Source organism: Ciconia boyciana, chromosome 15 (assembly GCF_034638445.1).
Source record: "Ciconia boyciana chromosome 15, ASM3463844v1, whole genome shotgun sequence".
Classification (NCBI taxonomy): Eukaryota; Metazoa; Chordata; class Aves; order Ciconiiformes; family Ciconiidae; genus Ciconia; species Ciconia boyciana.
In genome coordinates, this window is record NC_132948.1 from 12,883,024 (window position 1) to 12,895,871 (window position 12,848).

A 12,848-nucleotide genomic window follows, 5' to 3' on the forward strand; every position below is an offset into this window, starting at 1 on the left:
ATTTTGAAAAAAACCCAAACACCTACTCTCAATGTCACTTGCATGCAATGTACGGAGTAAATTGGTTGCTAAGTTAGAAGGGGTCCTGAGGGATTTGACTCTCGAGGCTGTGCTTTGGCTACTCTGCTGAGCTGCTTCTACCACCCACAGTGCATTACTCTGCTGAGACTTGGTTGTTTTTTACTGAGGAGTGAAAGGGAGCTTGATCCTGTAGACTCCGAATGATACCAGTGGCTTTGGATCAGCCCCGAAGGCTGTTGTGTATGTTTTCATTGCCGTTCACTGCCTAGTTCACTAAAAAAGATGAGGCATTATCAGTATTCTTCCATTTGTCTGTCTGATGTTGGTGGCAACTCGCCACCTAAATCGCTTAGTATTGCTGTTGCTCCTTGGAGAATCAGGTGACAAAGCGGGCGGCAGCAGGCGGCACTCCCGGGTGCCGTGGTCAGAAGAACTGCCGTTCCTCAGACACCAGCAGGAATGAAAGCCGGAGTGCTGGTCAGACGGAGCAGACAAGGTGTGTGTTGGAAGCACTGCCGAACTGGAAAGAAAAACATTTTTATTTGTAGTCAGAATTGCTGCATGTGGTTCCCAGCAGCTTTCCAGCTTCCAGCTTAGAGGTTAGTGAACGCTACTTGTAACAAATGGGAAACTGAAGCTAAATTCAACTTTTCCCAGCATTAGTCTGAAATGTTAGTTACAGGGTTTTTGATTTATTTATTTTTATATAAAGTACAAAGGATATTGCTGACAGCGGCTAGTGAAGAGTTTAAGAAACGAGAGCAATTTCAGTTAAAAGGCCTATTTGTCGGGGTAACAATTTTGGTGAATTGTTGTGAAGGATTTTTGCTTTTTTTAGGCAGTGTTTCCTCCAATTATTATATAATCTTGGCTTATGGGTCTGAATTTAGTTCTTTCTTCAGCAGGCATCATGACTGAGAAGTGGATGTCAGAAGTCTTAAAAGGATTAGTGCTTCATATATAGCCAATAAAATTGATTTGTGAATGAGGGGTCCCCTTCACAGTAGTAATAAAGTTTTTTTTTTCTGCAAGCAGTGAAATTTCTTTCTTGTAGCTGTCAGTGTAGTCGTTCTGCATCGGTGTAAGGTATCGACAGTGTGCTTGGGGCAATAGCAGAAAAGGGCAGAGATTAAATAAGGGGAAGGGAGCAATCTCAATTGAGTAGAGCTGTTCCAAACCAATTGCGAATATGATAAAACTATAAGGCCCAACTCTGCTTTTGGAAAAATGTTCCCAGTAACTTCAGTAACAGTGCAATGATTTTATATTATGTTGGTAATGAAAATATGTCTCAGAGGTGCTGAAACCGGTACTTCTTGCACACTGGGACTTCAATACGGCTATGATAATTGTCCAACTCAGAAAACTTCCCTTCCTCTATTGACTGATTAGTGCACACTTCAGGATCTCAGGTGGTGTAAAACACTGGCTAACAGGCCATCTCTGGCTGAGCAAGACCTACAGAAAATATCCAAATCCTGCACTGAACTGAATGCTAAAGCAAAAGCAACCAAACAAAGCCAATTGAAGAAATTTGGAGTCAAAGATCTCTGGTGAGCAAGGTTTACTTCTCAGGAACTAGAATTAAACTGTAAGAACAGGAAAAGGGAAGAAAAAAATTCTTTTTTTAAGAGGAGATTTAAAGGGTGAGTGCACGTTAAATGGCGTGATTAACAATTAATGAATAAAGTTAACGCTGTTCTTGCAAGAAGTGTATCAGAAAATTTTTCTAAGGATTTTCAAAGGGCTCTGCCCTCCCCGCCCCACCAACGGGATTCATACGTGAGTGCCCGGGAGAGTGGGGCTATATATGAGCTTATAAGGACCAGCAATGTCTGCAGAGCAGCCTCTGCAGATCTGATGGCAGAGGATGTGGCACTGTGCAGCACTAATTCATTGCTGCTTGCCTGCAAAACCAGCAAGCATGCAAATCTGAATGAAGTCAAGTCATGCCGAAGCGGTTCTTGGTGTGCGGTGCTTCAGAAGTCTCTGCAGCCCAGCTGAAGAGATTGGTGGTGTTGGGGCAGAGTGAGCAACGACCCTACCCATAGACTGACTTGGTAGGTAGGCTATGTACAGCTAGTAACATCCCAAAGGCTATTCCGTATATACTGGCTATAAAAATTTCATCAGACTCAGGATATTTTTGTATTTTCCAGAAGCCGTCTACAATACGAAGTAATAACAGGTACATACTTCAAAAAATATATATATATTGGCAAAAGGAAACAATAGAAAGGAGAAAAGAAGTCTTTTGTGCTGGTTTTGCTTTGTTCCTAATTAATTAATTCCAGGACTGATCATTCAGTGTATATAGATGCAGAGAGACAAAAAGCTCACCAAACTTAATGCTGTTAGACTGCAGAAGAGTAACAATATCTGAGCTTTTAAAAGTATGGAAGAAACAGGCTGTTAGGTTGCTTCTAATTTCAAAGGCCGGAGTATGAGAAGGGGCACACAGGAGAAATTGAGAGGATCCTTTATAAGGCAATGGCCATTCTGTTTCCTGACACATTAGGGCACAAGGACAAAGAAAGATTTTAGCAAGGTTTACGAAATCCTGGTGGGGCTGGACCTCAATATCTGCAAAGTAAGACCTGCCCAAAGTATTGCTTCTCCATGTCACCAATTCCATAGACAACATAAAGCTCAAGTGGTGGTAGTGCCTTTTTTTTTTAAGGTTGCACAGTTTAAGTCATGCAGTATTCCTTCTCCAAAACCAACATGTATTTGATTGCGCTCTGTATCTTAGTGTACTAGAACTAATCTACTAAAATATTCATGTAGCAAAGAAAAATGGGGATAAAAAACCATAAAGTATGTGCAGTGTGTTGGAATTAATGTGCCTAGTGGAACATTAACTTTCGTATTTCTAAGATTTTTTTTAACCTTGCCACCTTAATGGTCTTCTGACGCAGCATTTTACATTTAGTATTTTTCTTTTTTAAAGTTCAAAGGCAAAATGAAATAAGGATGGGAAGGGGAGGGGTAAGTGGTAGAAAATAAGAGGACCAGGAACAATAGAGCTGAGTCCTTTGCTTGGTGAGCAAAGCTCATGAACACCTTGAACTAATAATTTCATACCTACGATGAAATTCAGAGCACGCAAGCATAGAAAGCTCTGCAATAATTAGGAAAAAAAAGAAAAGACTTAATGAGATTTAAGTGATACATATGCAGAGCTGACCCTTAGACAGTCTTAAATGAATTTCACCCTCACATAGCTGCTCTCCTAAATGGATGTGCATGAAACATTAATACGTTTGCGTGAAAAATCCCACATGTCTGTATTTTGTTTTAATTTTTAGCTATGTATTTCTGCTGCACATGTGCTGAACCCGGTGCTTAATAGTGAGCAGTTTTTATTAATACATTATTTAAAAAATATATATACGGCATTTGTCATGTTAAAGGCTCCTGAAAATCCAAACTGTAAGAATGATTTTGAAAACATTGAAATTGAGTACCTAAATCTATTCTGTCCCCAACTACAAATTACAGATTACTTATTTTTGGCAACAAACCAGCCGGGGAAAATTATATTCCAAACTGCAAATTTTATAAAAATTGAGAGTGTGAGAACAAAAGACAAAAAGAAAAAAGGGTGGTTTGTAACGAGACAGTTTTACAAGTGTAGCTGTGCTGGGCATCCTAATCACCTGCTGTATCAGGTTAGAGAGGACATCTAAACCATCACGGCATCCGAATGTGCCTAATCCGTCTTCCAGGTGTTCCCGTCTCCTCCCCCCAGTCTGCCTCTGCCCCGAGTCCTGCACGGGTGCAGTTTCCCGAAGGCACAAGGGCTCTGCGGGACTAGGCAGCTCTTTCTGCACAACGTCTGCTGCAAGAGGTGCTCTGCTGGCAGCTCCCCGCTGGAGCATGTCGCATGTTAAAGTTGAGGTGATGAACTTGAATCTTAACAGAGAAAAAAAACCCCAAATATCCTTGATTCATGAAAAGAAACTTGTATCCGTTGTTCTAAAATTGTGTCTTTTAAAATTCATTTTTTAAATTAAATAGGAGAGCTCAAGCTTTAAGGTAGTCCTTCATTTTCTGGCTAAACAAACTCTTTGCAGAATTAAATTGAATTGTGCAGAAATATTTATGGCCAAGGACATAAAGATACGAATCAATATAGAAAAAAAAAAATTTCCAGATTTCCCTATAAACCTGAAGCCTATGCAGTACTTCAACATACACTTTTAATCAAGGATATAATGAAGTGTGTGCTCAGGTCACTGAAATGAACAAGATGTCTTGTCTCTAAGTTTAATTAAAAGATTTCTTCATTGAATGGTGTTGTACAAAATTCTCATTTGTTTTATGTTTGTTGTAATTACAAGTGGTCTCTTGTCATGGAGCTCTATGCACTTCCCTCCTGAACCTGTACTTTAATCGGTATGAGGGGGTAAAAGGCACAAGTAGGACATTAATCTCCCTAAAACAACTTTCTCTTTTGCATAGGTTTCCAGCTAAATAGAAATCTGCTAATTTCTGAAAAACATAGCTTTAGCAAGCATGGACTGACTTCTAGTTTCTCACTACCCCTGTTCCCTTTACTGCCCTCTTGGCTTCTTTATCTACAATTGTACCATAGACTAGATTCACTGAAATATTTTAAACACATATTTAATTGCAAGCATGTGCTTAAATCCTGCGGGCTACAACAGGAGTTAAGTATGTGTTTATAAGTGCTGTGGTAAGGAGGGATCAGATCTGTCTGTCTTGTTGGTGCAGGATGTTTCAAATGGGGACAGTTCCCTTCTTTGTGCTTTCTGTCTTGTACCACCAAAACTGTACTCGGCTGCCCAGGAGGAAGAGTTTGTCCTTCGACAGTTGTCACTGAAAATGTGGTGCCTGGGTGTGCAAAGGTTCAACATCTATTCCTCCTTGACAGGCAAAATTGCTCTGGGCTGTCTAGTTAGTAGTGTCTTGACAGCAAGAATGTTTTGCCCTGTGGGATTCAGGGGGGTTTTTGAGTGATTACAGAGGGGACAGACCTCATAAATGCTTTTGGGTTGCCCAGTGCTGTGAACTAGATGTCTAGCACTTCCTGGGAAAAAGTGAGTGATGACTTGCTAACTCCTTTATTGGTCACCTGGCCCTGCTCTATTTTACACCTGCCTTTACTGGGTCAAACTGGTGTGAAAACGAGCTGTGGAGGTGCTTATTGTTTTAATCAAAAAGCCAGGTAGATTAGGCTAAGAACACAAGGACCGCCATCTTGGATTAAACCAGATGGACTGGGGGTCCATCCGACCTTGTATCCCCACTGTAAAGGTCAAGCAGAGTGATTCTTCTCCGAATACGTACTCCCACCTTTCAGCATACAAAAGATTAGAGACTTCCTGCACGAGCGGCTGCATCTGAATTGTCACATTTAACAACCCACAACAGAGCTATCTTAAGTGAACTTATAGGATCCTTGTTAGGCATCCCTAGCATCCTGTGGCAAGGACTTCCATAGCGTAATCTGGTTGCCTTCCTATTTTTGCTGTGATTACACTAGAAACGCTCTGTAGGGCTATTGCTACGATACTCTTGAAGTCAGTATTACAGGGTATATGCAAGTACAATTATATACTTAGTATATTTTTGTACTAAGTATAACTGTATACACACAAGTACAATTCGTTAGAGCAATTCATTAGCATGAATCGGAGATGATGCTCCGAGGGCTTCATAAGGAGAAGACAATAGTGTGGGATAAGCAATAATCCTTGTGAGTTACATTTAGTCAGTTGTGCCTCTCTTTCTTGGAAGTGGCTGAGTGGTATTCAGTTGCAGAGAGAGATATTAGCAATTACTACATCAAAGCGGAAAACGGATGCAAAAATTGCCAGTACCTCTTCTACAGGGTCCTGAGGGCTCTGTGAATTTTGGCTGCTCTTAATTCCTGTTGCAGATGAAGGAAATGAGCTCCTTGTAGAAAGCACATAGTTCTTTTGGTCTTTAATGTCGAAGGCTATTAATACACTGAAGAGACGTAACTGCAATCTTACAATTCTAAATGCAATGCCTTTGTTTTCTCTGTGGTTCCCTTTGTTTAGTCTTTATATAAAATTTGGTCCACAGAATTCAGCTGCTGCAGAAAACTTTCCATGATCATTTAATCCTCTGGTATACCACAATTTCTTTTCATCTACCACTATAACAAACGTACTGTACATAGCTCATTAAGGCAAAACCAAAAATCCCTCTTATTTTCTCAGTGCTATTAGCTTTTCAGCTGCCATATCACCTTTCACTGAAATTCTGCCAAGTCCTCCAAGCTAAGAGAGTGAACATATCAGTAGGGACCTCCAAGAAACACAAGCTATTTCAATATTTGGCATGTTTCTCTGAATCAACTCTGAACAAAGCAGGGTGGTAGGAGAATAATACTGTGGTGTTAGAGGATTTGCATCTTGCAGAGGTACATTGTGTTTCTTCCCATTCATGGTGATTAAAAATCCCAAGTGTCTTGGTTTTGGCTGTGACAGAGTTAATTTTCTTCCTAGTAGCTGGCATGGTGCTGTGGTTTGGATTTAGCATGAGAATAACGTTGATAACACGCTGATGGTTTAGTTGTTGCTGAGCAGTGCTGACACTGGTCAAGGGCTTTTCAGCTTCCCCTGCTCTGCCGGGTGCACAAGCAGCTGGGAGGGGGCACAGCCAGGAGAGCTGACCCCAGCTGGCCACAGGGCTATTCCATACCATAGGGCGTCATGCCCAGTATAGAAACTGGGGGACTTGGCCGGGGCAGCGATGGCTGCTTGGGGACTGGCTGGGCGTCGGTCAGTGGGTGGTGAGCGGTTGCATCGTGCATCACTTGTTTTGTACATTCTTTTATCATGATTATTATTTTCTCTTCCTCTGCTGTCCTATTAATCTGTTCTTATCTCAGCCCATGGGTTTTCTTACTTTTGCTGTTCCAATTCTCTCCCCCGTCCCACCGGGGGGGAGGGTGAGCGAGCGGCTGCGTGGGGCTTAGCTACCAGCTGGGGTTAAACCACGACACCAAGTCACTTTCTGTAAGAGAAATATTGTGTTGTCTTGACTCAACTATAGTGCTGAGCAAATGTATTTTGGATGTACTATACAGTAGTTTTAGTTTTTCCATGTGATGCTGCCTTTGTTCTCAGTTTCTGCCCTCTGTTTTTGACTCTTACACTTGACTCCTCACAGACAAAATGATGATACTTCACTGTAGACTGAAGATATGGCTGCCGTAGTTATTAGGACCATCTCTCCATCTCTCCATCTCTTCCCCTGCACCCTCAGTTACTGACTCTCAATCTGTATTTATCCCGTGTGATACGAAAGTTCTGTTATCCCCATTTTCATAGATGAGGAATGAGTAATTAAGAGACTTGCCCATTAAAAAAATGTTATGGCGAAGAGAGTCGTACACACACTGCCTTGCTGCCAGGACATAACTGATAAAGCCCCTGGTGTGTGGGCTGAAATTTGTTTAACTGTCTCATCACATTTCCTATTTTCCTTTTCTCTTTCAGACTAACAGCTAAAGCCGTCGCTGTTCTCTTACCAATCTTGGGAAGCTCGTGGATCTTTGGGATTTTGGCTGTCAATGCCCACGCATTAGTATTTCAGTATATATTTGCTGTTTTCAATTCACTACAAGTAAGTACCTGGTGGCAAAGTTGATGGCTACTGAACGGCTGCTGAGATCCAATAAATGGATCATTAGTAACGTTTTCACATGCTTGTGTTTATTGGATTTTTTCTGTGTCCTTTCTCTGTCTTTTAAGTCTGTGCTGACCATCCAGTGCTGGCAATTGTTTAGTCTGTGTACGAACAGAGCTTTTATCCCACTCCTTAGTGTTTCCAGTAGCAATAATTAAATAAATGAGACAGTGAGCTTGAGAAATGAAACTCGTTCTTCCACCACTATGTACCACAGGCAAGATTCTTTAGTAGAGATACCAGAACATTTTTTCAGTGTCAGTTTGAGGCTTCATTACTGAGACTAAATGAAAGCGAACAGAAGTTTCTGGGAATGGTGCGGCACAAGGAGAAAAGTGGAGCTATTCTGCATGCTGCAGAAACCAGCACATGACTCTTGCATGCAGGCAATTAGACCCTCGTCTTCTTAAGACACCAATCCAGAAAAATAGCTCTGTCCAAGAAGGAAGGTAAGCATCTGCTTAGCTTTAAGTGGATGTTTCAGTAGAGGCATAAATCTGTAGATGTGTTATAATTCTTTCCCGAGTAATAATTACAAAGGGGAAAAAAAAATGAACTCTTGTAAATCCTTTTTTGTCCCAGGAACAAATACCACTATGGTCACAAAAAGAGTGCAACAGAGTTGTCCCAATAAGATGATAAGAAAAGTTCCAACTTTCGTCCAAAATAAAAAACATGTTTGGCTGAATAGTCCCAAAAAGAAGATAAAATTATTTTGGGAGGGAAAGGGGATGGGACCTTTTCACTTCCATTGGACAAAAAGCCCAAAGATAGCAAAATTCTATTGTGAAAATTTTCCTAATGCTAATACCTTGCTTTTGTAATGTGAAAAATACTGATCTAGTGTTACCCAAAGAGCATTTCCCTCTGTCTTTATCTTTGCAAGCACAGACAAAAAGTTCTCTTGCTCTCATGAAAACAGAATTCCTGCTGCTTCTCAGCCAGATTTCTCCTTTAGCACCCCAAAGTTTAGGAGGTGCTGTTTTGCAGGGAAACGTCCAGACAAGCCTCATAGTAACCTAATGCTGCAGGTTTCTTCAGTTTACCACGGGGCACAATTTGGTCTACTCTTCGATATTTATAGATCTCCAGCTACCGATACCTGCCTTATACAATACTGCGAGAAATACCTTATTGTATTTCATTCTTCTTAGTCAGTCTTCACCCTTCTCCCTTTTATCTGTTTTCAGGGATTTTTCATGTTCCTGTTTCACTGTCTTCTGAATTCAGAGGTACGTAACCAAATGGCGTTAACAAATTTGGTGTTACCAAATTCAAGTAACATGAGTATAAAATGAGAAAATACTTTCTCCATTATTGTTGCCTGCTGTACCACTGATTTCTTTTTTCTTTCAATTAATACATGACTATTAGTGGCTTTGTGACTTGAAGGCGTTTTGACCCATGCTTGACATTTATTTTATTTAACATAAGAAAGGTTTTTTTCAAAAAAAAAAGATAAGCGAAGGCAGCTCAAGGCTAAGGGAAGAAGCACTCCTGAGGGCTGGAGGGGCTGAGCAGGGCATGGGCTGTGCTGCTAAGGGAGGATGCTTAAAGAGCGGGAGCAGGGCTCATTCTGGCAGTCCCCGTTGGGGGGCCTCTGGCTTTGTCACATCTGCAGTTCCAGAGAGGAAAATATATATTATTCTCAGCAAAACATAATTCTGGAAGTTGCTCATGCAATCCTTAATGGGGAATCAAACAGAGTAGAACGTATTCCAGGTATTTTTCTTGGCAGGAAGTTCAGGTTTTCATAGTGGACCAAAAGGCATCTTTTTGCATTAAGGCTGTCTCAGAGCAACTGGGGTAAAGCCAAGGCAAGGCTGATGTAAATGGGGCTTGTGGAGACCATCTCTGCTGGGCCTGGAGCTTGCAGCATCCTCTCGTCCCACGGCAGAGAGCAGAAAATGTTCAGCAACACGTGTTACTAATAATGGAAGTTTCTTATGAAAACCATTTCCAGCACACTGACGGGGGGTACTGCTCAGTGAATACCCACAGAGCTGTGATTCTCCCATAGCTCTTTCTTCTGGATGCTGCTAAGTAGCTCTGCCCCATATCCTGCTGCTTCTTCCTATGCAACAACAGCACTCCAGCTCTTCTGTGGAGACGTTATTATTTATTAATATTTGCCAACCTATTCAGTCTTAGAGCATTGATATGATCTTTGCTACAATCAGTTTGGAGAGGCAGGACTATGAAATTCTTGATCTTTATTGAAATCAGCTAAAGTTAAGCCGGCAGGTTAAAGGTAAGGAGGAGAAATATTTCTTTATTCTATTCCCCCCCAGGCTCAGAAAGCTTTCTTCCTGCTGTCAAGCTTCAAATGCCTTACATGAAATACAAATATTTGCATTGCTGCCATTTTTCCAGGAACCTCATGAGAAATTAAATTCAGAAACTTTTCAGAATTTGTATCCTCAAAAACCAGTTCATAGATAGCTAATGTGAACTGTCATTTTTGGAGAGCAGGTCTCATTGGCTCCATTGTATGCTGTGCATATCTAAAATACATCTTCAGCTAAACTGTGAGAATTCTTCTTGACAATTTCATTCTTACCATAGAAGTAAAACCAAGATACTCTAAAGCAAAATCTGCAGATATTTCCAAGTGGTTAGATAAAAAAGAGAGCTTTATTCCCAATGCACCCGGACCAGAAATGCACACACGTTATGAAGAAGCGCAGGAGAATGGGTCTGACAGGGACCCGAGCAGCCTCTCCCGCAGCACACGTCCAACGCACCAGGGTCACCCGACAGCTCGGTCATCGAAGCCCCTCGACCTCCCTCACCAGCTTGGCTCTGTGCCTCACCAGCCTCACTACTGCCGCTCCTAAATTGTAGTTTTCATCTTTCTTACTGCAGTTTGAGCTTCTTATTTCCCGTTTTAGCTACTCTGCCTATAAAGAGTAGATCATTCCCTTCCTCTCCGCAGGAAAGGGAAGCCTGTAAGACTTATCCTGTCCTCCCCCAGTCTCCTCTTTTGATTAAACAACCTGAGCCTCTCGTAATGTGTGTTTGCTTGACCTGTGATCATCCTCACTGCTCCCTTCAGGGCTGTCTCCAGCTGGTCCCTGTTTTCCCTGGGACGCTGGACACAGTACCGTAGCTGAGGCCCTGCCAGTGTAGAATAGGGAGGAAAGATTACTTTGGGTGTTTTGCAGGCTATGCTCCTCCTGACAAGATGTTCTTTTTCACAACATCGTAACACCGGTCAATCACTTCCAGCCAGTAATCCTTGATAAATCTCACCTACTTGCCTAAACAACGACTGTCTCACCATCTTTTTTTATGCAGCTGATTCTTTTCACCTTGGTGCAGAATCTTCCTACATCTATAGGGAATTTCATCCAGCATCTTTACATAATTTCCGTTTTCAAAAGGCTGGCAGCTGGCTTACGTCCTCGTGGCATCTGGGTGCCATCGGGGCTGCGTGAGCTCCAGGGAGAGCCTGCCCGAACCGAGGAGCTTGTGGTCCAGCCTGGGGCTGGGTATTTAGTTAGAAAGTGTGAAAGTGTCCTAGTGAGCTGCTGAAAATGAGTACAGCGGCACCTTATGAAATCTTTCAAACCAGGACTGCAAATACTGGGGATGTATGCTTATATGCCCTGCAGTTTTGGTTTTTTGTTTTTATTATTTTTTTTTTTAACAAGATGAATGGTAATACAGTCATAACCTTGGACATCTAGGAGGATCGGATAACCCAGATAACATGAAAACGTTGCCAATGAAATGAGACGTGAGGTTATACAATGCTTTGTATTTAAAGTATGGGTACTTGAAAAGTAAAGTTAAATGTTAAAATAAGACCATAAATACAAAGAAAAATGTAGGGGCGGATTGTTTGTTGTTTTTTAGTACAGTGACGTTAATGTGGAGGAAGGATAATGGGGAAAAGATTGCAGGCTGCATCTGTGAAAATAAACACAACTTTTTCAAAATACATCTTCTATCTGTTTTCATTTTTTTTTCCCCAAAGGTTAGAGCTGCCTTTAAGCACAAAACCAAGGTCTGGTCCCTTACCAGTAGTTCGACTCGCAACATCAATGTGAAACCCTTCAATTCAGACATTGTGAGTATTCCTCCTTTCTTTTTTTTTTTTTTCCTTTCTATTGTACTTGAAAGTGTTCCCCATAAAATTCTGATAGAAAGAACAGGACACAAGAAGGCAGGTGGGTATTTTTTGTACCTAACCTAATGCATGGTGTAGGCAGGTGGAATCAGCGAGTATTAAGTTGCAGCTACAATGTCTGTTTTGAAAAGCAAAGGACAAAATTATTCTTTCTGGTAAACTATCAAATAAAAGTAACCAAAGGTTTATGAACTCTGGAGTATGGTTCAATGAGACTGTTCCCACCAATTGTGGTGGACTTCATATTATGCATTCAAGCAGCATTTTGGCAATGTATTTGTCTGATGATGATGGCTTTTCGATAGGGCACTTTTACTTTTAAGCCTGAGGAATAAAATCTTAAATAAATCACCACATGAATACGCTTTTCTAGCTCTCCTTAAATTGTCTTGAGGTGAAAGACATTTGTTTTTATAAAGAACCAGACTTCTGAAGTGATAGGTATTATTAAGTGATCGCTGCCAATCACCTTAGATCCCGGCAATAACTGTTTAAAAATCCTTTATAGCATATGCTCTCAAGACACTGTGACAACGCTGTAATGTAAATAGATGCTTTCAAGCTTTTATTTCATCCAGACAAGAGTGGTTTAGCAAAATAAATAAATTTATTTTCAATATTACTTTGTTTTCCAGATGACTGGGAACAGGCCAGGCACAACCCCCACAAAGCTGAACACCTGGGATAAAAGCACCAATTCAGCCAACCGCGTTGATTTATCAGCAGTCTGACAGTAATACCAGCTTCTCAGTGAAAATCAAGCCATACATTCAGGACCTCTGACTCAGTGTCCACCAGTTTTTTTCTCACTGTTAATACCAGTAGAAAACTGCTTTTTTAATCACTGCCTAATAAATTGGAAATTGCCATATTGTTTTGTTGGGTAAATAGCCCTCATCTGCTTGCCTTCGAAACCGTAACGCATTCTACCACTTGGCTATTAGCAATATCTGTAAAAATAACTAGCACAAATATACACTGGATGGTTTTGTCAGCAATGATGAAAACA

At 41.1% G+C, this 12,848-nt stretch overlaps 1 protein-coding gene across 2 annotated transcripts in view; it reads left to right on the forward strand.

Moving 5' to 3' along the window:
- Positions 1-12,570, forward strand: part of ADGRD1 (adhesion G protein-coupled receptor D1) — a 155,958-nt gene extending 143,388 nt beyond the window's left edge. For both annotated transcript variants that reach the window (XM_072880258.1, XM_072880259.1), the window contains 4 exons: positions 7,518-7,644; positions 8,898-8,939; positions 11,687-11,779; positions 12,475-12,570. In XM_072880258.1, coding sequence (XP_072736359.1) covers positions 7,518-7,644; positions 8,898-8,939; positions 11,687-11,779; positions 12,475-12,570 — 358 coding nt within the window. The remainder of the gene's footprint in view (positions 1-7,517; positions 7,645-8,897; positions 8,940-11,686; positions 11,780-12,474) is intronic.
- Positions 12,571-12,848: the final 278 nt, after the last annotated feature.